The following is a 25,595-nucleotide window of genomic DNA, read 5'->3' on the forward strand; positions in this document are numbered from 1 at the left end:
AGTGCATAAAGAGTCCCTGTCACCAACCTTAAAAAAACTGGAAATAAATGCACAGAAGAATCAAGTATTTAAAATTCTTGCCCAGAGCAATTTTCCTTCCATAACGATTTTTTTTATTGACCTGCAATGCACCTCTGAACTTGTTAGGAAACTGACACTCCAGAGACTGTCCATTTCCCAGCACAGGACCTTCCCTACTTGCATGTCAGGGTCCTCTACTTTTTCTGTATTTACTGTCTTTTGGATATATACACAAGCTGTAATATGAGTTATACCTTCAATGAGAACTCAATCAGACACTTCTGAACAGTTACAACTCCATAACCCTAATGAAATTGTTAGCTATGAAAAGTGTTGAGTGCAGTCTTGCGTTCCCAGAGCAAGGCAAGTTATGCCTTATGGTCCGATGTATATTGTATAAGAGCACCTGAGCCTGACTATCTACCTGCTGTTTAGCCTTTAATCATGCTGAGAAATCCTTTTAGTGAGCTGTCTAATGTTTTATTTACTTACCTCTGTGCTGGCCTTGGATTTAAAGAGAAACGTATTTTGACATTTGTGGTAAGGATCAAATAATAAAGGTAACAGATCACCCAAAGGGGGTCGGTGGAGGCTAGATGTGGAAAGCGAGTGCTGTTATATTTTACAAGGGATTTTGGACTGTTTTTGGACTCTTTTCACAAACTTACACTAAAGCACATTTGGATTCATATTTATAAATATGACTGATTATCTGTCTTTTTGTTTATGATATTGAGCAAGGTGTTTTCAGTGCAGCACATATTTATATGCACATTTTATCATCATTTTTGTGTTTCCAGCTCATATTTTCTTTTATTTTCTTGGCGCAAATTTCTTCATGCATAAATTGAATGAATTTAATATTAATTTAAATAGACAATAACTATGATGTTCTGACAAAGAGTTTCTTTATAAGATTGGTATTTCAGTGTATGTTAGAAGGAACATCCCCAGTAATCTAGTAAACTAGTAACCACTTATGAGTCTGGCAGCTTCCCAGCCTTTCCAAAAGCAACACATTATAGTATCAGTCACAGATGCATTTTAAATATTAGAATTCTTAACAGCTCTCCAGACTACTTGAACTATATATTTTTGTCTAAGTTCAGTTAATTTGTAACAAAATATCCATAGATCAGAAAGGCTCTTACACAGTTCTAGATCAGCACACAGGGGTTAGTGAGGAACGAGGATCTCAGGCCTCTAAGGCCTGACAGTTGCTCTTTGACTTAGGCCGCGTACACACGCGGGGACTGTTCGCTCAACTTTGTTCGTCAAACAGTTTCAGCGGACAGTCCGCTCAAAATTAGCATGGACGGACATGGCCACACACGACGTACGAACAGTTTGCTGAAACCGTGCGCGATGACGTGAACGGCACGTACGACGGGACTAGAAAACGACGTCCTATACACTGCAATGCAACCTTCGGCGTATAAATTCTTTCTGAGCATGCGCAGAACTTTGTTTGACGAACAAGCCTACACACGAGGGGACTGTTCGCTGAAACAAGGTTTCAGCGGACAGTTTTTCGGAAATTCCGAAAAACCTTGTTCAGCAGACTGTTCGCTGAAACTGTCCGCTGAAAGCCCACACATGAGCGGACTGTCCGCTGAAACACTGTTCAGCGGACAAAGTTGAGCGAACAGTCCCCGCGTGTGTACGCGGCCTTAGACTTCTTTAATTCACAATTTCTGTTTTCTCACCAATGACAGTCCATGTATGTGTTAACAGAAAACAATATGCCCTGAGAATTATGCTCAATAATCCATGTTGAATGTTATTGACACCTTGAGTATGCATCAGCTATCATCAATTAGAGCTCCATACAGACAGCCAACTCTCAGTCCTCTCCACTGATCTCCATCTGTTCCTGTCCAATGGTTAACTGACTTCTCAGAGCATGCTGCAGGCTATTTGGTAACCAAAGGTGGTCACTAGCTCAGCATGGCCGGCCATGTTCTCTGATTGGATGAAGTGGGGAAGAAAGGCAGTGATATCACAATCTCCACCTTGTCCTGTCAGGGAACGCTTTGCATTCATTGAGAAAAATGCAAAGTGTTCTCTGAATGTTGTCCACGGCAATCTTGGAAGTGACCCCCTGTGATTTCTATGCTGAAGGGCAGCTGCAATGCACCTGGAAGATTGTGGCCATCACTGTAATAGCTCAGAATACTATATTTACAGCTTTCACAGGTGTCGATCAGGTATCACAAAAAGGCCCATTGTAAGTATGCAAAATATATTGCTGTAGTTCAGCTTTCCGAGAGTACATAAGACTTTATGTAAATGTATATAATTGTGCTGCATTTTTAGAGGATTTCTGTGTTTGTTGGTATTCCTCATCACACAGTAACTATTGTGAGGTTGCATGATTGGTTCCAATGGTTTAAAGCATGTATCTAACACAAAATGACATTGTAATAAAGAATGAATGAATGAATGACTAGGTCTAGGAATTAATAACTAAGTCTTTAATATTCTGGCTTAATACAAATTCTGACAATATTTTGTGACTATTGTTAGGCAGAAATTGATACATTTCGAGAATTAAAGTGCAAGAGTGTAGTAAGATGAGCTGGTACATTCAATGGCCATACCTTTACACTACAGCTAGACTCTTTCATTATAGCTTTTTATAAAAAAAATAGATTAAACATTTTCACATCCTGTGCTCAACAATGCATTTTCTCCTGTGGGAAATGTAATCTGCTATTGTACTATATCCTGACTGCCTGATGCTATCATGTGCTGTTAGGTATAGATCATAAAACATAGGCATAGAAACACAGCAGTTAAAAAGCTTATTATATAAAAAGATACATTACAATGAGAATGTTTGTACAGCAAGACGGGATGGTGCACATTCACATAAAAAATTCTTTTTTTTATATCAAGTAACAAATTCTTAAAGAACACATATTTGCAAACATAACATATCAAAACATACACAGCTTTTGCTTACCCAGAGCAGCAAGTTACAAATCACAGAGAAGTAAGTTATACTAACATGTGATAACATAACATGCCTTATAACATTGTGGTGTAATTCATTTTGAATGGTAGTGCAGTAGTGCGTTGCAGTGTGTTGTACTACAGAAAAAAAAATGACGCCTAGTTTTCAGCATGCTAGGGTGAGTTAGCAGCCCATGTATTTCAATGGACTGTCTTAACACAATGAGCTTTAACACACCACAATAAAGTGATATCGCGTACACATGACTGGACTTTCCGGCAGACTAGGTCCAATGGAATCAGTCCGTTTGACAATCCGATCGTGTGTGGGCTAATCCGATCGTTTTTTCATCTTAAAAATCCAACGGACCTAGAAATAGAATGTTTCAAATCTGTCCAACGGACTCAATTCTTATTGGGAAATCCGTTTGTCTGTATGCTGGTCCGATGGACCAAATACGACGCAAGGGAAGCTATTGGCCACTGGCTATTGAACTTCCTTTTTTAGTCCCGTCTTACGTCATCACGTTCAAAATGAACGGACTTTTGAACGACTTAGTCCGTTCATGTGTGGCCAAGTCCATTCGGAAAGTCAGACAGAACTCCCCCAAAAGTGTGTCAGGAAGACCGTCGGATCTAGTCTGCTGGAAAGTCCGGTCATGTGTGTGCGGCATAATAGGTAACAACTAGAGCACTAAACCCTTTGTATGATAAGTCCACTATACTGGCCACATTTGAAGTTTTATGTGTCTCACTTTCACTTGCTTTCATCCTAACACACTGTACATATTTTATCTGATTAGTATACACAGTCATCTAATTTTTTAACTACTGAGGTACTGTTATTACTCTAAAGTAATTAGTTGAGTTGCATGAAGTGGAAATGAAAAAGTTGTCCTCAGTGGATATTTTGCAACAGCTCTGGTAGAGTAGTGCAGAAGCACAGAGAAGGTGATCATAACTGGGGAATATTTTAGTCATGTATAGATTCTTTTTTTTACCAGTAAGTGTTTTTAATAAATTCTGCATGATATACAGACAAGTAGAAAACAGGTACAGTAAAACCTTGGATTGCGAGCATCATTTGTTCCAGAAACATCCTTGTAATCCAAAGCACTTGTATATCAAAGCGAATTTCCCCATTGGAAATAATGGAAACTCAAATGATTTGTTCCACAACCATTTATTCATAGGTCCTTCAGTTTATAGTCCATGTTAAAAGATTATAGCAATGTGATAGGTTGTGTAACCATAAAATGTCCATCCACAAATGGAAGCCTCCACAAGGGGATTAGAAGCAAAATCCAGCAGGAGCTACAGAGTATAAAGCAGAAGAGAGGCACCTCTAAGTGTAGCAATATGTTGTACCGTCATTAAATGTAACCATATTGCTACACTTAGAGGCACCTCTCTTCTCTTTTATACTCAGTTGTGACATGACACTACTTGTATATCTAGATGTTGCTTGTCTATCAAGTCAAATGTATTAATAAATGTTGCTTGTCTTGCAAAACACTCTCAAACCAAGGTTTTACTGTATACATTCTTTACCCAAGAAAGTACCTTCCACTGCTCTCAGCCTCCTCCACATTCTCCTAAGTCCATTTTTTTCTTACTGTGATCTGACTTATTCTTAAAGGGTGGCTATGTTCATTCACCATGGTCCCAATGTAGGGACATAGCCACCCTCTCTTGCTCACTTCTCAGACAGACTATGGATTATGAGATTGGTAGTGGGCAGAGAGCAGTGCACATGACATTCCAAACGAATGAAAGTAAGAGGAAAAAAAGAGAGGTTTGGGAGCAGAGGATGTTACAAAATAGAAAACAATTTCATGGACATTGGATTACAGGGCCATTACGTAACGGATGTGTATGGATTATTTTTGAAGAATAAAGATATTGTGGTTAAAGCATATGTCAAGTTGGAAAAAATGTTTTTCTAGTTTTGGATAGAGTGGGGAAGGAGTAGAAACCCCTTTTGTTTTGCTATCAGAAGCCCTGTTAGCCCCTGTACACACGGTCAGAGATTTCGACAACCAAATCCGTCGGATTTTGTCCGGCGGATGTTGTCCGTCGGATCTTGTCCGAAACTGTTGCATACACACGGTCGGACTAAGTTGTCGAAAAAATCCAATCTTTCAGAACGTGATGACGTAATTTCGTTACGATGGGACTACATTCAGGCTAGTAGCCAATAGATTTGATGTAGGAATTTGATCTGAGCATGCGTGGCACTTGGTCTGATCAAAATTCGCTACACATGATCGGAGTATGTCCGATCGAACCGGTTGGTCGGGAAATATTTCCAACAAGTTGGAAAATTGGGTCCGACGGATATTCCGATGGAATCAGTCCGATGCATACCACACGCAGTCGGATTATCCGACAACACGGTCCGATAGGACACATTCCGACGGATTCTCCGACCGTGTGTACAAGGCTTTAGAGAGAAATCATCCTCATGTCCTGTTCTGCTGTTTCAACAGATGAGAAGTGAGGGAAAGCCCGCAAAAGAAACACAGACAGAAATAACAATCTGACAAAAGTTCTAACCTTCCCCTAATCTACTTAAAAAAACAAAATCATTTCATTTCTGTTTGTATTGTTGTTGTAAAATGACTTCCTGTCTAGTAAATTGCTGTCAGCAGGACAGGAAGTGAGGGTAAATCTCTCTAAGGCCGCGTACACACGGGCGGACTGTCTGGCCAACTAAGTCCGTCAGACAATCCGACAGACAGTCCGTCCTACTTTTGAATGAACGGACTTGACCACACACAATGAACAGACAGTCCGCTGAAAGCTTGCGCGATGACGTGTACAGCACGTACGACGGGACTAGAAATACGACGTCCAATACACTGCAATGCAACCTTCGGCCGTGTAAATCCTTTCTGAGCATGCGCCATACTTAGTCCGTCCAACTAGCCTACTCACGAGCGGACTGTCCGCTGAAACCAAAGTTGGACGGACAATATTACGGAAATTCCGAAAGACTTAGTCCGCCAGACTGCACGCTGAAAAAGTCAGCTGAAGCCCACACACGAGCGGACTGTCCACTGAAACACGTTTCAGCGGACCAAGTCCGTCAGACAGTCCGCCCGTGTGTACACGGCCTATCAGCAACCTGGATAGCAGTAATAATTTGTAAAAAGCAGTAATAATTTGTAAAAGGCTTCTAACCCTTCCCCACTCTATTCAAACTTAACTCCTTTTTGGTTGGACGTATATTTTAATCAATAAGGTCAGCATTTGATTAAATAAGTGACTCCTTTTGTCCGACTGTGTGCAAATGATTGATATTAGATATTACTAGAGATGTTAATAATTTGATTACATAAAGTCTACAAGGCACCACACTAAGGCTTAGTTCACACTGCCGTGACCTGAAAGTCATGCGACTTAGAGTGCAACTTTGCCAGGCGACTTCCTAGCGATTTGTTGGCGACTTGATTGCTACTTGATGCAACTTTGAAGAGACTTTGAAGCAACTGTGAAACAACTTTCAGGGAATGCCTGGATATTCTTGCTGTATTGTCGAATCTAAATCACATCACTATAGATTAGGATCTGATTTGGAGGCAACTTCCATTACGGTCTATGTGCACAAGTCAGATAGAAGTCGTCTTGTAGTACTACAGGAACCTTTTCTAAAGTCGGAGCAGCTTCAGTAGTGCTAATTAAGACATCTCTCATTGACTAATGTGGGATTTCACATGTCATGCAGAGTCTCACAAGTCAGATTCCAAGTCGCGGCAGTGTAAACCAAGCGTAAGGCCTCATGCACACTCAGCCTTTTTTTACAGCTGCTGTTTTGGGCATCATATGTTTGTTTTTTGTTTTTTAACTGCCTGTAAACTCCCCTGCATATTATCTTGTGTGTTCATGCACACATAGGCTTTTATCAGCATTTTTGGCAGGAGAGTTTGGTGGCAGAAAAAAGACCCTCTGCTAGAGCAACAGAAAAAACGCTGATAGCACCTAAACTCTACTAAACTATCCTAAACTCTGCGCCGATGTCCAGCATTTAGCAGAGTTTCAGACCAGAACCATCTTCAACAACCAGTGATTAGCTGGTTGTTAAGGAAGAGGCCGGGAAGCCCCTGCACCCTTAACAAAGGATAAGGCATCAACTGTCAGCGGGGAATGTAATAGAAAAAATATTACTGGCAATAAAAAAAATGAGCGCAGGGGTCCCCTCCCCCCACCCTTTGAGGCTGGTATGGATTTTAAGGGGAACCTCACACCTAAATGTAAAAAAAAATGATGTGGGGTCCCCCCCCAAATCCATACCAGACCCTTACATCCCCATGTCAAAAACTGTAAAAAAAATTAAAATAGCGTGCCCCTCCCCCCCCAAAATCCATAGCATAACTTACACTAGGGCTACACACCAACCTTTAGCATTTTTTGGCAAGCGTTTCTAAAGCAGTTTTTAGCTTTCTAGTGTGCACGAAGCCTAAAACTAAACAATGCATTGCACTGTATAAATACCTTTCTGTCCTTAACACACTGCTGTAGCTCAGTTCTTTGTAACACTGGATGATAACACTGATAAGGCTGCCAAGTTATTGCCCTCCAGTCACATGTCCTATTATCTGAGCAGTTCAGGCATGGGACAATCCATTGACCTTAAAGGAAAACATATTATTTAAACATAGCATTTTATTCTGATGCTTTTATATAGTATATTATACTTGATATGAGTCATGCTAATAAAATATTACACAAATCCTAGCTTTTATTTGCATTACCATCATAAATAGCTCATGTTTTAGTGCATATAGCTTGTATTTTATGTATACAGACACATACACATATACAGGGGCGTAACTATAGGGGTGCAGCAGTTGCGACCGCAACTGGGCCCTGTGATGCAGGGGGCCCATGCAGCCCCCTCTACATATGGCCGGCAGCAGCTAGGCAGCTAGGGGTACCAGTGCACCATGCACATGGGTGGCTGGAGGTGGAGGGTGACTATCAGAGCTCCATGCTCGACTATCGCACTGGCTGCTCTTTAGTTGTGCATTCCCCGCATGACCTGTGTCCTCGACCGGCTCCTCAGAGTACCCCACTCCTGCTCCATGCATTGCCGCTCAGTCCGATGTCTGTTCTCCCCAGCCAGAGTCCCGCCCCCCCCCCCCGAGTCCTGCATACTTCTCCCGGGTTAACAAACTTTAAGCACACAGATGCAGTGCAGCCCTATGAGAGCTGGCTCCCCGGAGGACACTGCAGGCTTGTCTGCCAGCCCCCCTCCTCCCCCGTCATACACAGATGATGAAAGGTCTTTCTGGGAGATATGCTGATCGCCCGTCCAGCACACTGGATGGAGCCCAGGCCAACATGGATGAGTGCGTGGTCTGCAGCTTGGTCATGGTGAGTGAGAGGACCCCATCCCCCACACACCATTACATACCCCCCTCTATCTCCCCCTGGGGACAGGGACCACTTCTCACGTGGGAACAGGGACAACCACCTCCCCTGGGGACAGGGACCCCTTCTCACCTGGGGGCAGTAACTTCATCTGCCCTGGAGAAAAGGACCTCATCTATTCTGGGGACAGGGACCCCATCCTGCCTAGGGACAGTCCCCCAATGGGGCACCTAAAAATAAAAAAAATAAAAATAAAAAAAAACTACTGATACCAGTGGTGGAACTACAGGGCTCACAAAGGTCATATCTGTGACCACGCCCTGGAGTTCCACCACCGGACTCAGAGAAAAACCCTTCATGGTTTCTTGCATCGGGGGCCCTGAAGGTTCTAGTTACGCCACTGCACATATATACACTGTATATATCCATACACACAATAAAACAGAGGCAGCAAGCAGGATTTTCATGACAGAAAATACCCTTTTGTGATGGAAGCCCTCGTGACCTAAAGAAGTGCTGACACCACATACTGTATGCTGTGTATACTGGTACATTATGGCATAAAACCCTTAAACGCCCTATTCCAAATAATTTTTTTTGAAAGGTTTAATTCCTGTTTAAGACACCTATTTATAAAGGTCCAAAATGGTTAGTTTTAGCATTTTTACCTATTTTTTTTTTCATTTTACAGTTAATTAAAGATTGGATAAGCTTGATATTTAAAATTATTAGTTGTGCCTATTAAGATTCCACTTGTTTCATTATCTCCATATGCTATTGAACATGGCCACATGGCAAAATTAATAAAATTCAGTTAGGTATAACAGAGTGCTCCATACTACTTGTGAAATCCTCTTAACAGTTCGTAAAATTTGTTCTATCATTTTCAGTTTGGTTACCCAGCTTTTCCAAAATGTGTTAGTTTTGCTCTCAGCTTTTAAGTCATTTCATTTATTTTCTACAATGTGGCTTTATAAACACATTAGAGAAAGGTCAGCAACACAGTGTAAATCTGATTCAGTTTACAGCCCCTTATGCCCCGTACACACGGTCAGACATTCCGACGACTAAATCTGTCTGATTTTTTCCAATGGATTTTGGCCCAAACTTGTCTTGCATACACACTGTCGCACAAAGTTGTCAGAAAATCCGATCATTCAGAACGAGGTGACGTAAAACACATACAATGGGACTATAAAGAGGCCAGTAGCCAATAGCTTTCATCTCGTAATTTATTACTTTGTGCGTCGGAATTGTCTACACATGATCGGAATTTAAATGATTGGATTTTGTTGTTGGAAAATTTTAGATCCAGGTCTTAAAATTTGTGTGTTGGAAATTCCGACAGAAAAAGTTAGAGCCCACACACAATTGGAATTTCCGACAGCACAGTCCAATTGCACATTTTCCGTCAGAAAATGTCCAACCGTGCGTACAGGGCATTAGTTTATGGGCTCCATAAACTTTATTAAAACCAAGTTATTTAAAAGCTTTTTATATAAAGAAACAAAATAAGAGTAAAATATCTATAATAATTTTTTAAGCACTGCATATTATACATGAGATTTAAGACAATGAGCCAAGATAAATACACAATACAAAATGATGTCCTCCTAATATAAGAACAATGGCCTTTGGCTAATATGCATTGTTCATTCACAAATAAATATTAATATGTTTTCAAAAGTCAAACCAAATCCATATGTACTGACGTACATGAATTTGTTCAGATCACTTGCTTTGGGAGTAGGTTTTCAGTGCTGATAATTGTACACAGACAACAAATACAATATAACAAATGATATGTATATTGAAGTACCACACAACTGCTGAAAGGTCCAGACAGGACTTTATTCCTATAAAAGTCAGAGGGGCCACCCAAAGAGTATCCAATGCATTATGGGGGTCCAAAAATGCCCCTTTCACCAAACAATATAGAAGACTAGAAGTGAACTGGACCTTTAAATGTATTTCTTCCAATGTGATTATACGCTTAAGTGTTGTCAGCAGTTGGTTTGGCAGCAACAAGAAATGTAATATAGACTTTATAATAAAAGGTAAGGTCTGGGAGAATTTTTTTAATGAAATGTTTGAGTGTGTCTCGTGGGTGTGCATTTGCCACATGAGCTAAAACCATCAGTTTCAAATGCATGTTAGCAATGAAAATTCAATTGTGTATACAGTGGAACCTTGGTTAATGAGTAACATGGTTATCGAGCTTTTTGAAAGACGAGCAACTTTTTTTTTTAAATTCTGGTTTGCGAGTTGCAAGCTAATGGGGTGTGCAGTACCACATTTTGCCAGAGGTGAGGGAGCGCCGGTGACACTTGGAACAGTTCGGAGCCGCTTGGAAATACTCGGACCCACTCGGATCTACTCAGAAACACTCATAAATACTTCCTTCCCGAGTGTTTCCGAGCCTTTTCAAGGCTTTCTGAGTTCAGCCGAGCTGTCCCACCCGAGTATTTCTGAGGCTCTCTGGCGCCCCCCACATCTGATCACATGCGGTCCTGCATGCAATAGAAGTCAATGCGGAACAAATTATCTTTGTTTCCATTGACTTCTATGGGGAAACTCGCTTTGATATGCTTTGGATTACAAGCATTCTCCTGGAACAGCTTATGCTCGTAATCCAAGGTTCCACTGTAGGATATTGGTCCTGAAAAGTCTTGTGTCAAAATGTATTTTATGTATATGTAAAAATTTGCCTTTAGAAGACAAAATCTAATGTGCTGTCCATAAAAACATAATTCACTGCACAAACTCAATTATAGCCATAGTGCAGAAATAAATACTGCATTTTAGCAAGACATCAGATGATGCCACAGTAAAATGCTGACTAGAATAATCATTTCTTAGCTGATGATCTGTGAGTCTACGGACACCGGCTTCATGCATTGTAACTGCAAAAATAACATCTATTATCCAATACAGAAAGTTCTTAGTTAATAAAAATATTTTTGCTAAGCTAATTTTCAAATACCTTTGGCATCCCCAGTTTCACACTTCCTTTGCCATGCTTGTGAAAGTCCAGACAATACATCTCTGGAAATATACTGTAATCCACACGGCTCATTTTCGTGTATGATTAAACCACAATCCTGTTAATACAAAAAAAAAAGGATATATTCCGAATCCAACCCTAGTTACAAAATAATTTAGAAATTATAATTGAGAGGATTTGGTATTAGGGATATTTCGATTTATTTACACAACTGATATAGCATCCTATAAATAATACATATGAATATACTAGTTAGGATTTTCTTAAATGGGCAAAAATATAATATTTTACTTTTTTTTGTATACCAAGTCAATAATAATGTTTTTGCAAACAGGATTTTCAGGAGTTTTCTTGGTAATGTAATTATTCTACTGAATTGTTCATCCTACTGTAAAATGTCTGTTATCCCTGCTTTTTTATATTTATATATTTATATTATTTTTATATATAATGCCAGGGACTTTAAAGTGGTTGTAAACTTCAGACATGAAATATGAACAAAGCATATCCCTCTATAGTGTGTACTTGTCTCTATTAAGAGCACAGAGTCATTTATGGCCTTTTCTTAGGTCTTAGGCACAAATAATCAATCATTGGATTTACCTGGTGGGCCATTGGACATCTTTTCTCTGCGCTCCGTCTCTGTACCTTCGTTCTCCTCTCCCCCCTCCCTTTTTTCCCTTTCTTTCTCCTATCTCTTTTCTAGATGTGTTTACTCCTTGTATTTATCCCTAGAAAAGTGGCGTTGTACCATGCCTAACTTAAGACTTTTTGCAGGGTTCTCCTTGCCTGGTACAAACATTCATTATCCCAGTATCTCTAATCCTACTTGGGCATCAGGCCTTCATCCCTCTAGTCTCCCCCTGAGAGGCTACCCGAATGGACCCTTGATCCTGTCACTCATAGACATGCGCACGGGGTGTAGGCACCCTGTGTTGCCTGTGAAACAGTTTCACAGGCAGCAAATCGTGGCACTTGCCAGAGCTGCTCAGTGTATCAAACTGTCAGATAATGTCACTGCTTTCAGGGAGAGAGACCAGCTGTCAAAAGTCAGCAGTGATGTCAGGGCGAGCGGGAACGAACAGCTATCAAACTCCAGCCATAATGTATGGAAATCTCAATAAACTTTAATATTACCACAACACCATTCTCTGTGATATGCAACTTCACATATAATACACATCAAACTGAAAACAAGACTTAACAAATAAAACTTAGCACGGATGGTGGAAACCCTTCTTCAGATAATTGCAATACAAATTAACTTGAAGTTCACTTTTTAGTTGGGAGGTTTACAACCATTATAGCACTTTGGAATTTTTTATTTTTTAGATTGTTACACTTATTTTTATTTGTTTTAGTTATGATAATAATGTGAATTATTGCACTTGAAATTCATTTTCTACCACCCCTGAAAAGTCCATGTCTTTATGGACCTTGTTTATACACTGGTGCACAGTCATGTTGGAACAGGAAGGGGCCATCCCCAAACTGTTCCCAAAAAGTTTGGAGCAGGAAATTGTCCAAAATGTCTTGGTATTCTGATGCCTTAAGAGTTCCTTTCACTAGCCCAACCCCTGAAAAACAACCCCACACCATAATCACCCCTCCACCAAATGATTTGGACCAGTGCACAAAGCAAGGTCCATAAAGACATAGATGAGCGACTTTGGGGTGGAAAAACTTGACTGGCATGCACAGAGTGCTGACCTCAATCCCATAGAACACTTTTGAGATTAATTTGAGCGGCGACTGCGAGCCAGGCCTTCTTGTCCTAGATCAGTGCCTGACCTCACGAATGCGCTTCTGGAAGAATGGTTAAATATTCCCATAAAAAAACACTCCTAAACCTTGTGGACAGCCTTCCCAGAAGAGTTGAAGCTGTTATAGCTGCAAAGGGTGGGCCAACCCAATATTGAACACTACGGTCTAAGACTGGGATGCCCTTAAAGTTCATGTGCGTGTAAAGGCAGGTGTCACAATATTTTTGACAATATAATATGTGTGTGTATATATATATATATATATATATATATATATATATATATATATAAAAGCAAAAAGACAGAGATTGCTGCAGAAGATTTATTTCCGAAGAATAAATTACATCAGATACAAAGTATCATAAAGGCACCAGATGCAGCTGGCAGCGAAATTTTGGGCTTTAACAGATAACACCCTTTCTCAAAATCATATCTGCAAATGGTAACACACGTAACATCTTATATATAAGAGAGACTCATTAACCCCCCTGGTGGTATTCCCGAGTCTGGCTCGGGGTGAAAATTCAGTACGATTAGCGTTAACCCGAGCCAGACTCGGGATCGCATCGCTGAATCCAGGATGAGTATGCTTACCTTGTCCCCTGGATCCAGCGATGTCCCCCTGCTGTGTGATCGGCTCGTCCTCCACTCGATCTATCACGGAGCCGAGCTCCGTTCCCTGTGAGCGTTGTGACGCGCGGGGACGGAGAACTGCGCCAAATTCAAATGTGAAACACACACATTACATACAGTATAATGTAATCTTACAGATTACATTGCTGTATGTAATTATTTCACATCCCCTTTGTCCCTAGTGGTCTGCCCAGTGCCCTGCATGTAGTTTTATATTATAAAAACTGTTCTTTATGCCTGGAAACTGGAGATTGTCCCTAGCAACCAAACTGTCATTTTACATCAAAAGTGGTTTTAGACCAGCTAGAAAACAGCGATAATAAATTGGAATCACTCGCAGAATTGAGCCATAGAGATTTGTGGGGAGATCCGTCATCAAATACTGAAAAGTAATGACAGTGACAATTCTGCAACTGAGCAAATTTCTGTGTTTTTGATTTGATTACATTATTGAATATTTATTATTATTATTATTATTATTATTATATTATTATATGTTATAATTATTTATAGTTATTTATTATATTTTAATTTATGATTTAGTTTTTCAAACTTTATCATACCCGGGATGTCTACCAGACTCTGGTTTGGACAGATTTAAGTGAGTTATTCCTAAGAATTACAGGACTACAATATAAAACGCCAAATTTTCATGCAAAATAATTGTACCGCTTTCAGTACCTAAAATACAACATAATCATACCGCCAGGGAGGTTAATTACAACATTGGACTAAGCTGGAATCAATTACGCCACATCTAACACTATATTCGCAATTATACAATCAATTATTTATAATGATTGGAGCGATTTATCGGACACAGGTGTACTTGCTTCCTCACTAAATTAATAAAATTAATTAAAAAAGGTAAAAATTTATAGGAAAAAAACAATAAAAAAAGAAAAATAAATAAATAAGAAGAGTTTCATCAATACATCTACTAAATAAAAAAAGACAAAAAATGAGAAATCCATCATATATTTTTATCCCTATATTTATAATTTCTATATGCATATAAATGTAAGTGTGCTTGAGCTTTGGGGTGCACACCCTAATGCAATAGGCTGTGCACGACTATGCTTTCACCAGTATCTGTCTTTGCTGCTTCTGTCTATTTTGGTTTGATATTTTTGTTTGCCTTGTCTAAATGTTTCAGTTACATCTACTTCATCTGATATCTATGCAGAAGCTGTCTGTAAAATTCCATTTTGTATTTTGTACGTGCCACATTTTTGTAATATAAATGCATTCTAAAAATAAAAGTTTAATTTTTATCTGCTGCTTCATTCCTCTGCTGAGTCTCTTCTGACATATTTTCCTGACACCAAGAGAAAAAAGGTGACAGGGGAGGGATCTTTAGCTGATTGACTACCTCAGCTCTGTTCCTGTGACCTGTGCGAAGGGGGAGGGGGGTGTCTCTTTCCTCCAATCAGCTCTCATAGCTCTCCTCACTGAGCTCTGCAGAGTGTAACTTCAGCTCTCCTCCCCTTTTTTTCTGAGCTCTCAGACCAGACAAGCTTTAAAAACTCACGCACTTTGAACAGCTGCAGAGAAGAGATGGTGGCAGTTAAACATGTACAGCTTATGTAGGAGGATTTGTTTAATCTCTGTGTATTGCCTGAGACCAGTCACTTCAGTCACTGGGTATATGTGAGGGTTTACAATCACATTAACATAATAAACAATTGGACTGTTCATGTGATTGCAGCAGGTGGACTTTTCCAGTTATCATTATTTTTCATGATCATATAATTTATTGTCTGGTGGTGCACTGAAACCATTTAAATCAACATCTACAGTCAAGAAACAAGCAAGAAATTGCAATTTTGCTGGATAATATCCCTGCAATATATATAACTAACCTAAACAGAATGTTTTTTTTTTTTTTTATCCTCAATGCATAGTAATGCCCTGTACACACGGTCGGACTTTCCGACGACAAAATCCGTCGGATTTTTTCAGACAGATTTTGGCCCAAACTTATGTTGCATACACACGGTCGCACAAAGTTGTTGGAAAATATGATTGTTCAGAACGAGGTGACGTAAAACATGTAAGATGGGACTATAAAGAGGCCAGTAGCCAATGGCTTTCGTCTCACAATTCCGATGGAGCCCACACACGATCAGAATTTACGACAACACAGTTTGATCGCACATTTTCCGCTGGAAAGTCTGACTGTGTGTACAGGGCATTATATTTTGCATATGTTGTTGCGTGCTGTTTTACAAAAAAAAAGTGAATGTATCTTTTTGGTGGGCTTTAATACATTAGGCAGCCCATTCAAATGATTGTTGCTGTAATGTAACACACATTAACAACTTCAGCCCCGGAAGAATTTACCCCCTTCCTGACCAGAGCACTTTGTGCGATACAGCACTGCGTCAGATTAACTGACAATTGCATGGTCGTGCAACATTGCACCCAAACAAAATTTATGTCCTTTTTTTCCCCACAAATAGCGCTTTCTTTTGGAGGTATTTGATCACCTCTGCGATTTTTATTTTTTGCGCAAACAAAAAGCGTCAATTTTGAAAAAAAAAACAATATTTTTTACTTTTTCCTATAATAAATATCCCTAAAAAAAGATATAAAAAACACATTTTCCTCAGTTTAGGCCAATATGTATTCCTCTACATATTTTTTGTGGGGGGGGGGGGGTGGGCTACCTAGGACGTGACAACGAACAGGAAGCAGTAGATCTCTGTCATGTCACTAGGCAGAATGTAGAAATGCCTTGTTTACATAGGTACCTCCCCATTCTGCCACTCCGTGATATCGAGTCCACGGGTCCCACGAGCACGGTCACAGAGCACGTGGCAGGCACGCGTGTGCCCCACCAGCGGCGCGTGCGCCCAAAATGCTGCATCTTAAAGGGGACGTACTTGTATGCCCATTTAAGCAGCCGTGCCATTGTGCTGACTAGTGATGGACGAACTTCCGACGGGACGTTTCGCGAACGCGAAACGCGAACGGACACAAACGTTCGCGAAAACGACCGTTCGCCGCGGGCTCCATTGACTTCAATGGGAGGCGAATTTCGCAAACCTTTAGGTCGAATTTGCGGCCACGGGGTAATTATTAGGGGGTAGCACGTAGTCCCACCACCTGGACAATAGCATAATACATGTATGAGGTGAATTTGGGATCGATAACTACAAGCATTTTTTTTTTTATTTGGGAAATTGTTCTGACAATTCAGGACTATGGAGCTAATGAAGGCAATGGAGGAGAGGGAAGGTCAGGGACCAGGGTAGGCAAACAAGAGGGTGCAGGAGATACAGAGCACTGACAGCAGCACCGTAATACAGAGCACTGACATCAGCACCGTGACATACAGCGCTGACAGCAGCTCCGTGACATACAGCGCTGACAGCAGCTCCGTGACATACAGCGCTGACAGCAGCTCCGTGACATACAGCGCTGACAGCAGCTCCGTGACATACAGCGCTGACAGCAGCTCCGTGACATACAGCGCTGACAGCAGCACCGTGACATACAGCGCTGACAGCAGCTCCGTGACATACAGCGCTGACAGCAGCTCCGTGACATACAGCGCTGACAGCAGCTCCGTGACATACAGCACTGACAGCAGCTCCGTGACATACAGCGCTGACAGCAGCTCCGTGACATACAGCGCTGACAGCAGCACCGTGACATACAGCGCTGACAGCAGCTCCGTGACATACAGCGCTGACAGCAGCTCCGTGACATACAGCGCTGACAGCAGCTCCGTGACATACAGCACTGACAGCAGCTCCGTGACATACAGCGCTGACAGCAGCTCCGTGACATACAGCGCTGACAGCAGCACCGTGACATACAGCGCTGACAGCAGCTCCGTGACATACAGCGCTGACAGCAGCTCCGTGACATACAGCGCTGACAGCAGCTCCGTGACATACAGCGCTGACAGCAGCTCCGTGACATACAGCGCTGACAGCAGCTCCGTGACATACAGCGCTGACAGCAGCTCCGTGACATACAGCGCTGACAGCAGCTCCGTGACATACAGCGCTGACAGCAGCTCCGTGACATACAGCGCTGACAGCAGCTCCGTGACATACAGCGCTGACAGCAGCACCGTAAGCAGCCCCAGGAGGAAGTCAGCACAGCACAGGGATGGTGTGATCCCCTCATAATAAGAACCCCCAGGAGGAAGTCAGCACAGCACAGGGATGGTGGGAGCCCCTCATAATAAGAACCCCCAGGAGGAAGTCAGCACAGCACAGGGATGGTGGGAGCCCCTCATAATAAGAACACCCAGGAGGAAGTCAGCACAGCACAGGGATGGTGGGAACCCCTCATAATAAGCAGCCCCAGTAGAAATATGACACCGCTCAACCTCTTCAAAGAGGAGGGTAGGGGCATATAGTACGGTGTGCTTTTTTGGGTCAGGGAAGTGAGCCAAATGAATTAAGAAGGTCTGTGTGCTTGATTCCAAAAATTGTTTATAGACATATACATGGTCTACTGATCACATGTGTTGAATTCCTCCGAGATCCATGCCTCATTCATTTTTAGAAATGTGAGGTAGTTAACACTGTCGTGAGCTAGGCGAGTACGCTTATCGGTCACAATCCCCCCTGCTGCGCTGAACGTCCTTTCGGACAGGACACTGGATGAGGGGCAAGCCAACAGTTCGATTGCAAATTGGGCAAGCTCTGGCCAGAGGTCAAGCCTGCCCACCCAGTAGTCTAGGGGTTCATCACTCCTCAGAGCGTCCACATCGGCCGTTAACCCAATGTAGTCGGACACCTGACGGTCTAGGCGTTCCCTGATGCTGGATCCGGATGACACCTGTCGATGGGTCGGCTGAAAGAATGACCTCATATCCGAAGTCACCAACACATCTTCAAACCGGCCTCTTCTTGCAGGCGCTGTTGGATTGGTACCCGCAAATCCTTCTCTGGGAGTGGGAATTGCTCCTCTGCCAGCGCACGCAAAAGCAGAATGCAGCATTTCTCGAAGCAAGGCCTGGAAGTGCTGCATTCTGACAGCCCTCTGCGACGGCGGTAACATTTCCGCCATTTTGTGTTTGTACCGGGGATCTAAGTACGTTGCCACCCAGTACTGGTCCTTGACCCTCATGCTTTTTATACGGGGGTCCCTATTAAAACACTGGAGCATGAAGGCCCCCATTTGCACTCAAGCGGAAGGTATGTGGTGGTGGTGGTGTTGTTGGTGGTAGTGTCTTTGGGGGTGCACATAGCAGAGAGTGAAGAAGAGGGTGCAGATCGAGAGGATGAGGAGGGTGCAGAAGAATAAGGCTGAGTGAGCCACTCAACCAAGTCTGGTGCGTCCTTTAAAGTAATTGAACGCACCTTCTGCAACTTCCCACTTTGGCTCAAGGCTGTTGCTCCTGCCCTACCCCTACCACCCCTGCGGAAGGGCCTGCCTCTTCCTCTGCCTGTCATTTTTTAAATCACCCTGTGACAAAACTCTTAGTCCCTATACCGCTGAAGGACTGCTGCAGTATAGGGCAGCGGTCAGCAGTAGTGCACGTCAACCCTATGTATTGTGGACCGATAGCGGTCCTTACAGAACAGCAGACTGTACTGCACTCAGGCCTATGTACCGTAGCACCCTATACCAAGTTACCAGTCCTTATAAGAACTTTTGTGGACCAAGCAGGTTGTGTGTTAGTGATTAGCAGACTGTACGTCAGTCCCTATACCAATGAAGGACTGCTGCAGTATAGGGCAGCGGTCAGCAGTAGTGCACGGCAACCCTATGTATTGTGGACCGATAGCGGTCCTTACAGAACAGCAGACTGTACTGCACTCAGGCCTATGTACCGTAGCACCCTATACCAAGTTACCAGTCCTTATAAAAACTTTTGTGGACCAAGCAGGTTGTGTGTTAGTGATTAGCAGACTGTACGTCAGTCCCTATACCAATGAAGGACTGCTGCAGTATAGGGCAGCGGTCAGCAGTAGTGCACGGCAACCCTATGTATTGTGGACCGATAGCGGTCCTTACAGAACAGCAGACTGTACTGCACTCAGGCCTATGTACCGTAGCACCCTATACCAAGTTACCAGTCCTTATAAGAACTTTTGTGGACCAAGCAGGTTGTGTGTTAGTGTTTAGCAGACTGTGCGTCAGTCCCTATACCGCTGAAGGACTGCTGCAGTATAGGGCAGCGGTCAGCAGTAGTGCACGGCAACCCTATGTATTGTGGACCGATAGCGGTCCTTACAGAACAGCAGACTGTAACGCACTCAGGCCTATGTACCGTAGCACCCTATACCAAGTTACCAGTCCTTATAAGAACTTTTGTGGACCAAGCAGGTTGTGTGTTAGTGATTAGCAGACTGTACGTCAGTCCCTATACCAATGAAGGACTGCTGCAGTATAGGGCAGCGGTCAGCAGTAGTGCACGGCAACCCTATGTATTGTGGACCGATAGCGGTCCTTACAGAACAGCAGACTGTAACGCACTCAGGCCTATGTACCGTAGCACCCTATACCAAGTTACCAGTCCTTATAAGAACTTTTGTGGACCAAGCAGGTTGTGTGTTAGTGTTTAGCAGACTGTGCGTCAGTCCCTATACCGCTGAAGGACTGCTGCAGTATAGGGCAGCGGTCAGCAGTAGTGCACGGCAACCCTATGTATTGTGGACCGATAGCGGTCCTTACAGAACAGCAGACTGTAACGCACTCAGGCCTATGTACCGTAGCACCCTATACCAAGTTACCAGTCCTTATAAGAACTTTTGTGGACCAAGCAGGTTGTGTGTTAGTGATTAGCAGACTGTACGTCAGTCCCTATACCAATGAAGGACTGCTGCAGTATAGGGCAGCGGTCAGCAGTAGTGCACGGCAACCCTATGTATTGTGGACCGATAGCGGTCCTTACAGAACAGCAGACTGTAACGCACTCAGGCCTATGTACCGTAGCACCCTATACCAAGTTACCAGTCCTTATAAGAACTTTTGTGGACCAAGCAGGTTGTGTGTTAGTGATTAGCAGACTGTACGTCAGTCCCTATACCAATGAAGGACTGCTGCAGTATAGGGCAGCGGTCAGCAGTAGTGCACGGCAACCCTATGTATTGTGGACCGATAGCGGTCCTTACAGAACAGCAGACTGTACTGCACTCAGGCCTATGTACCGTAGCACCCTATACCAAGTTACCAGTCCTTATAAGAACTTTTGTGGACCAAGCAGGTTGTGTATTAGTGTTTAGCAGACTGTGCGTCAGTCCCTATACCGCTGAAGGACTGCTGCAGTATAGGGCAGCGGTCAGCAGTAGTGCACGGCAACCCTATGTATTGTGGACCGATAGCGGTCCTTACAGAACAGCAGACTGTACTGCACTCAGGCCTATGTACCGTAGCACCCTATACCAAGTTACCAGTCCTTATAAGAACTTTTGTGGACCAAGCAGGTTGTGTGTTAGTGATTAGCAGACTGTACGTCAGTCCCTATACCAATGAAGGACTGCTGCAGTATAGGGCAGCGGTCAGCAGTAGTGCACGGCAACCCTATGTATTGTGGACCGATAGCGGTCCTTACAGAACAGCAGACTGTAACGCACTCAGGCCTATGTACCGTAGCACCCTATACCAAGTTACCAGTCCTTATAAGAACTTTTGTGGACCAAGCAGGTTGTGTATTAGTGTTTAGCAGACTGTGCGTCAGTCCCTATACCGCTGAAGGACTGCTGCAGTATAGGGCAGCGGTCAGCAGTAGTGCACGGCAACCCTATGTATTGTGGACCGATAGCGGTCCTTACAGAACAGCAGACTGTACCGCACCCAAGCCTATGTACCGTAGCACCCTAGACAGACCAAGTTACCAGTCCTGATAAAGAGCTTTGTGGAACAAGTGAGTTGTGAATGATTAGCAGACTGCAGCAGAAGGGCAGCAGTCAAGTATAATATTCTTTCTATATTTGGAAGAAAGAATATTATACGTGTACAAGCCTATTACCGTACCACTGATACCAGTCCTGAAAAGAACCTTTGTGGAACTAATAGTAACAGCAAGTCTTTAAAATTATCCTCACTGCCTGACACACTGCTTCCTGCCTGTCCCTATACAAATTGGCAAAAAAGAGTAGGCTGGAACGATTAGCTGGAACAGCTCTTTTGTGGACCTGATAGTAACAGCTAATGATGATGATGATGATGATGATGAAGAAAGACTAATCTGGCTGAGCTGTCCCTAAAATAGCAGCATACAGCGCTCTGTCCCTTTATCTAAACTGACAAAAGAAACTCAGGCTGCTGACCTAACACCTATACCAGTCCTGAAAAGAACTTTTGTGTACCAAATAGCTAGCGTTTTCTCTGTCCCTACTCCACACAGGATCCTTTCCCTACAGTGACAGAAGAAAGAATGTAAAATGGCCACCGGATCGGGTGTATTTATAGGTTAGGGGGAATGTCCAAGTGTCCATGAGCTGTCATGTCTCAATTGGTTGTCCTGTAACACATGATAAACGTGTCACGAAAGGTTAAAGTTCTTGTATACATTAAACACGTAAGTCCGCCGGGGCGAACGACGGAAAAAGGCGTTCGAACCCGCGGACGGCGAAAGTCGGAAATTCGCCGCGAAACGACCGCCGGGCGAACCGTTCGGCCATCACTAGTGCTGACGTATATAGTCATGCACTGATCGGCAAGCGGTTAATATGCATATAATGCATAATATTGCAGCAAACAGTGTGAATTTAGCCATGAAGTAACTAATTCTCAAAAACACTGAAAGATCACAACAAAGAATGTAAAATTGGTTTAGTCATTTTAAACAGTTTAATAACACCTACAGAGTCTTGTGATTTCAGTGCTTCTGTTGCGACATTTGAGGATACATTTCTCCAAACAATGCCTATAGCTATAGTAGTGACATCTTTTCTATAGTTACAGTAGTGACATCTTTTCTATAGCTACAGTAGTGACATCTTTTCTATAGTTACAGTAGTGACATCTTTTCTATAGCTACAGTAGTGAATAAAGGCTTGTATTTAAGTGTTTTTAAAGATGTAAAGTATTTTAGCGAGATTAGTCTGCACATCGGTTTATTTTACCATATGTATGAGCAACTTCAACATGAGCCTTGGACTAGCCTAAGCCATGTCGGTGTTTGTAGCGCTGGAACCAGTCATTGTTTTTTATGGGAAAAAATTCATAAACTGTTGCGCTACCTCGTGTACTGTTTAAAGGTATAGAGAATCCAAAATCCAGACCTGAAACCAGAATTCAAATCTCAGATTTTAATCGAACTCCAACTGATACAGTCTTATGGTGTGTGTCATAAAAGGTAGAATTATTGTAGTATTCCTATCCTAAGTCAAACATTCCTGGAATTGGTTGTTAGATGTTCATGGGTGCTGCAGCAACCACCAGCTTCATATCATAGGCATTCAAAGAAAATATGTCACCAGCACACCAAGGATTCTCCAAACGGGTCCAAAGATTTATTCAGCGGCCACAGCATATTTACAAAAGCAATACGTCACTTGCCTGATGAAGGGGCCCTGCGTGGCTCTGAAACATTGCCTTTGTAAATATGCTGTGACCACTCAATAAAGCTTTGGACCAGTTTAGAGAAGCCATGGTGTGCTGGTGACATATTTTCAGCTCTGCCATAACGGTGGAGACATGCTGGAAGTGGTATTCTTCCTGCTTTAGAACAGGATCTGCCATACAACGAACACAGCATCCATAACAAAGCCACCTTGGGAAGGACCAGCCTCAGGATTAACAAGCAGAAAAAGGCAGCGTGTATGCCAATGTCGGAAATACAGTACACTTTATTGAGAATAAGATAAGCATCCACTTTCATTTAAAAACAGAGGCATCCAGCCTGGTAGCAGGGCAAAATCACCAGTTTATCGGGTGCCACAGCATGACACATCTAGACAGAGGAGAGCAAGGATCCATATACAGCACAGCACAAGAGTGCAGCCTCTACAGGAAAGCTGGTAATTATGAACAGCCAGCAATGCAGTGCATAAAGGACCCAAGCGGTGAAGCTGCAGGAGAGACATGCACAGGGCGCCCAGCATACACTAATACAATGGCTGTCTGGTATGCAGGGAATATAGTCTATATTCCCTGCATCTCAGACAACCAGTGGATCAGTGTATTCTGCTCACCGTGTGCGTGTCTCCCCTACAGCTTCACAGCTCCAGTCCAGAGTGTTTTATGCACAGAATTGCCGGCTGTTCATAATTACCAGCTTTCCTTTAGAGGCTACACTCCTGTGCTGTATGTGGATGCTGGCCCTCCTCTTCTGGATCTGCCATGCTGTGCTACAATTGCTGCGTGATTTTGATGAATGGCAAAATTCCACAACGTTTGGGGTGCCATTAAGAATAATAGCACCCAAACTCGCATTGTGAATTTTCCTGATATGGAATCACGGGCAGAATCTCTATGATTCTGCCAGTGATTCCAAATTGCCAAGTGGGAATGCAGCTTTACATCTTGAGAAAACTGCATTATGCACATGACTAAAACTTTCAATCTATAGAAATCATTTGGTCTGTGGAAAGCTCTATCTTTATTTCATTTTTACCATTGTGCCCATGAATATTGAGAAGTAAACATTCAAGTAGATCCAAGCACAATCACTAAAACCTAGCATGATTATTAACATGTTGAATGAGACGTATAGGATTATAGAAAACCGTGCATACATATCATCCAGTGAGGGTGTAGTTTTACTTTAAAAGGAATCTACACAGGCATTAGGTCAATTATATGTATTTTTTTTTTGTATAAACGTTTCATACTGTTACATATTTTTTCTACTACACAAACAAATATAATTGTTTTGCAAATAAACTTTTTAAATTTGTCAATCAGGACACTCCGAGCACTATGAAATATCTAAAGAGACAGCACAGCAAGAGAAGCATCCCTTGAGGTTCATTTTGTCTGCCTGAAATCACAGATAGAAAATTTCTGATTTGTTCATTCTTATGTGTACATTCAACTTGAGCTATTGAGTGCTATAAACACCAGCTTTCTAAAATAGGGAGTAAGAAAATAGAGGAAAATGGGAAAAGGACACTAGTGTCCAACCTGCTGGCTGGATAGAGGACTACATAATATGCATATGAAATATGACATATTTTTATGACAAAAATATTAAGTTTTTAAAAAAAAAAATGTATTATCCTAACCATAATACAGTAGTTAGAGTAAATATGTGCGGAAATAGGAGTATTTGGACATTGGCAAACAAAAAAACTATGACAGGCCTCTGAATCCTGTGTTTATTCAATTGACTCTAAAAAAAAAAGAAAGGATTTCTTGGGCACTTTGGGCACTTTTTGACTATTGGGATGCCCAAAAGCAGTCCAACTTAAAGATAGGAAACAGAAACAAAACACTAGCAAACCCACATAAAGCAACAGAATTTGGAGCTACTTGAAGGACCTTATTACTGAAGTTGGAATCAGATGAGGCCTGAACCTCCACCTAGTAAACCTTGTGAACAGAAGACCAGGAGGCAGACTTGTGGGATTTAGAAAAACCTTAGCAGCATTCACAGATCTAGTAGAGAATGGAAAGGGTGGAACCCAATCCTTAAAGCATTTGTAACCCTAAAAAAAAAGGATTCTGTTCCTTTAAGCATGTTATACAGCACAGTGCTTGTGCTCTGTAATTTGGTCCCTTCTATCACTTGAAATACCTGGCAGATCTTGCCTGATTCTTCCCTCTCCCCTGTAAACTGACCAAGGTTTATCATGGCTGCTGAGCCCTGACACCATGGTCAGTTTAAGTGTCTCAATCACTTGCAGCTCTACTCTATCCTCTCCCACGTCTTCTCCCCCTCTCAACTCCCTGCCTGTCAGCTCCATCCGCTTCCCAGCCCTGCCCTCCTA

At 42.4% G+C, this 25,595-nt stretch overlaps 1 protein-coding gene across 1 annotated transcript in view; it reads right to left on the reverse strand.

Annotated features, from left to right (window-relative positions):
- Positions 1-25,595, reverse strand: part of CPED1 (cadherin like and PC-esterase domain containing 1) — a 396,971-nt gene that overhangs the window by 61,068 nt on the left and 310,308 nt on the right. The window contains exons 16-17 of the mRNA XM_077473332.1: positions 11,333-11,450; positions 7,471-7,607 (exon numbers count right to left, since the gene is read on the reverse strand). Of these exons, the coding sequence (XP_077329458.1) occupies positions 7,471-7,607; positions 11,333-11,450 (255 nt within the window). The remainder of the gene's footprint in view (positions 1-7,470; positions 7,608-11,332; positions 11,451-25,595) is intronic.

The sequence above is a fragment of the Lithobates pipiens genome, unplaced genomic scaffold (assembly GCF_037356315.1).
Source record: "Lithobates pipiens isolate NorthernLeopardFrog02 unplaced genomic scaffold, aLitPip1_a1.2 Scaffold_8, whole genome shotgun sequence".
Taxonomy (NCBI): Eukaryota; Metazoa; Chordata; class Amphibia; order Anura; family Ranidae; genus Lithobates; species Lithobates pipiens.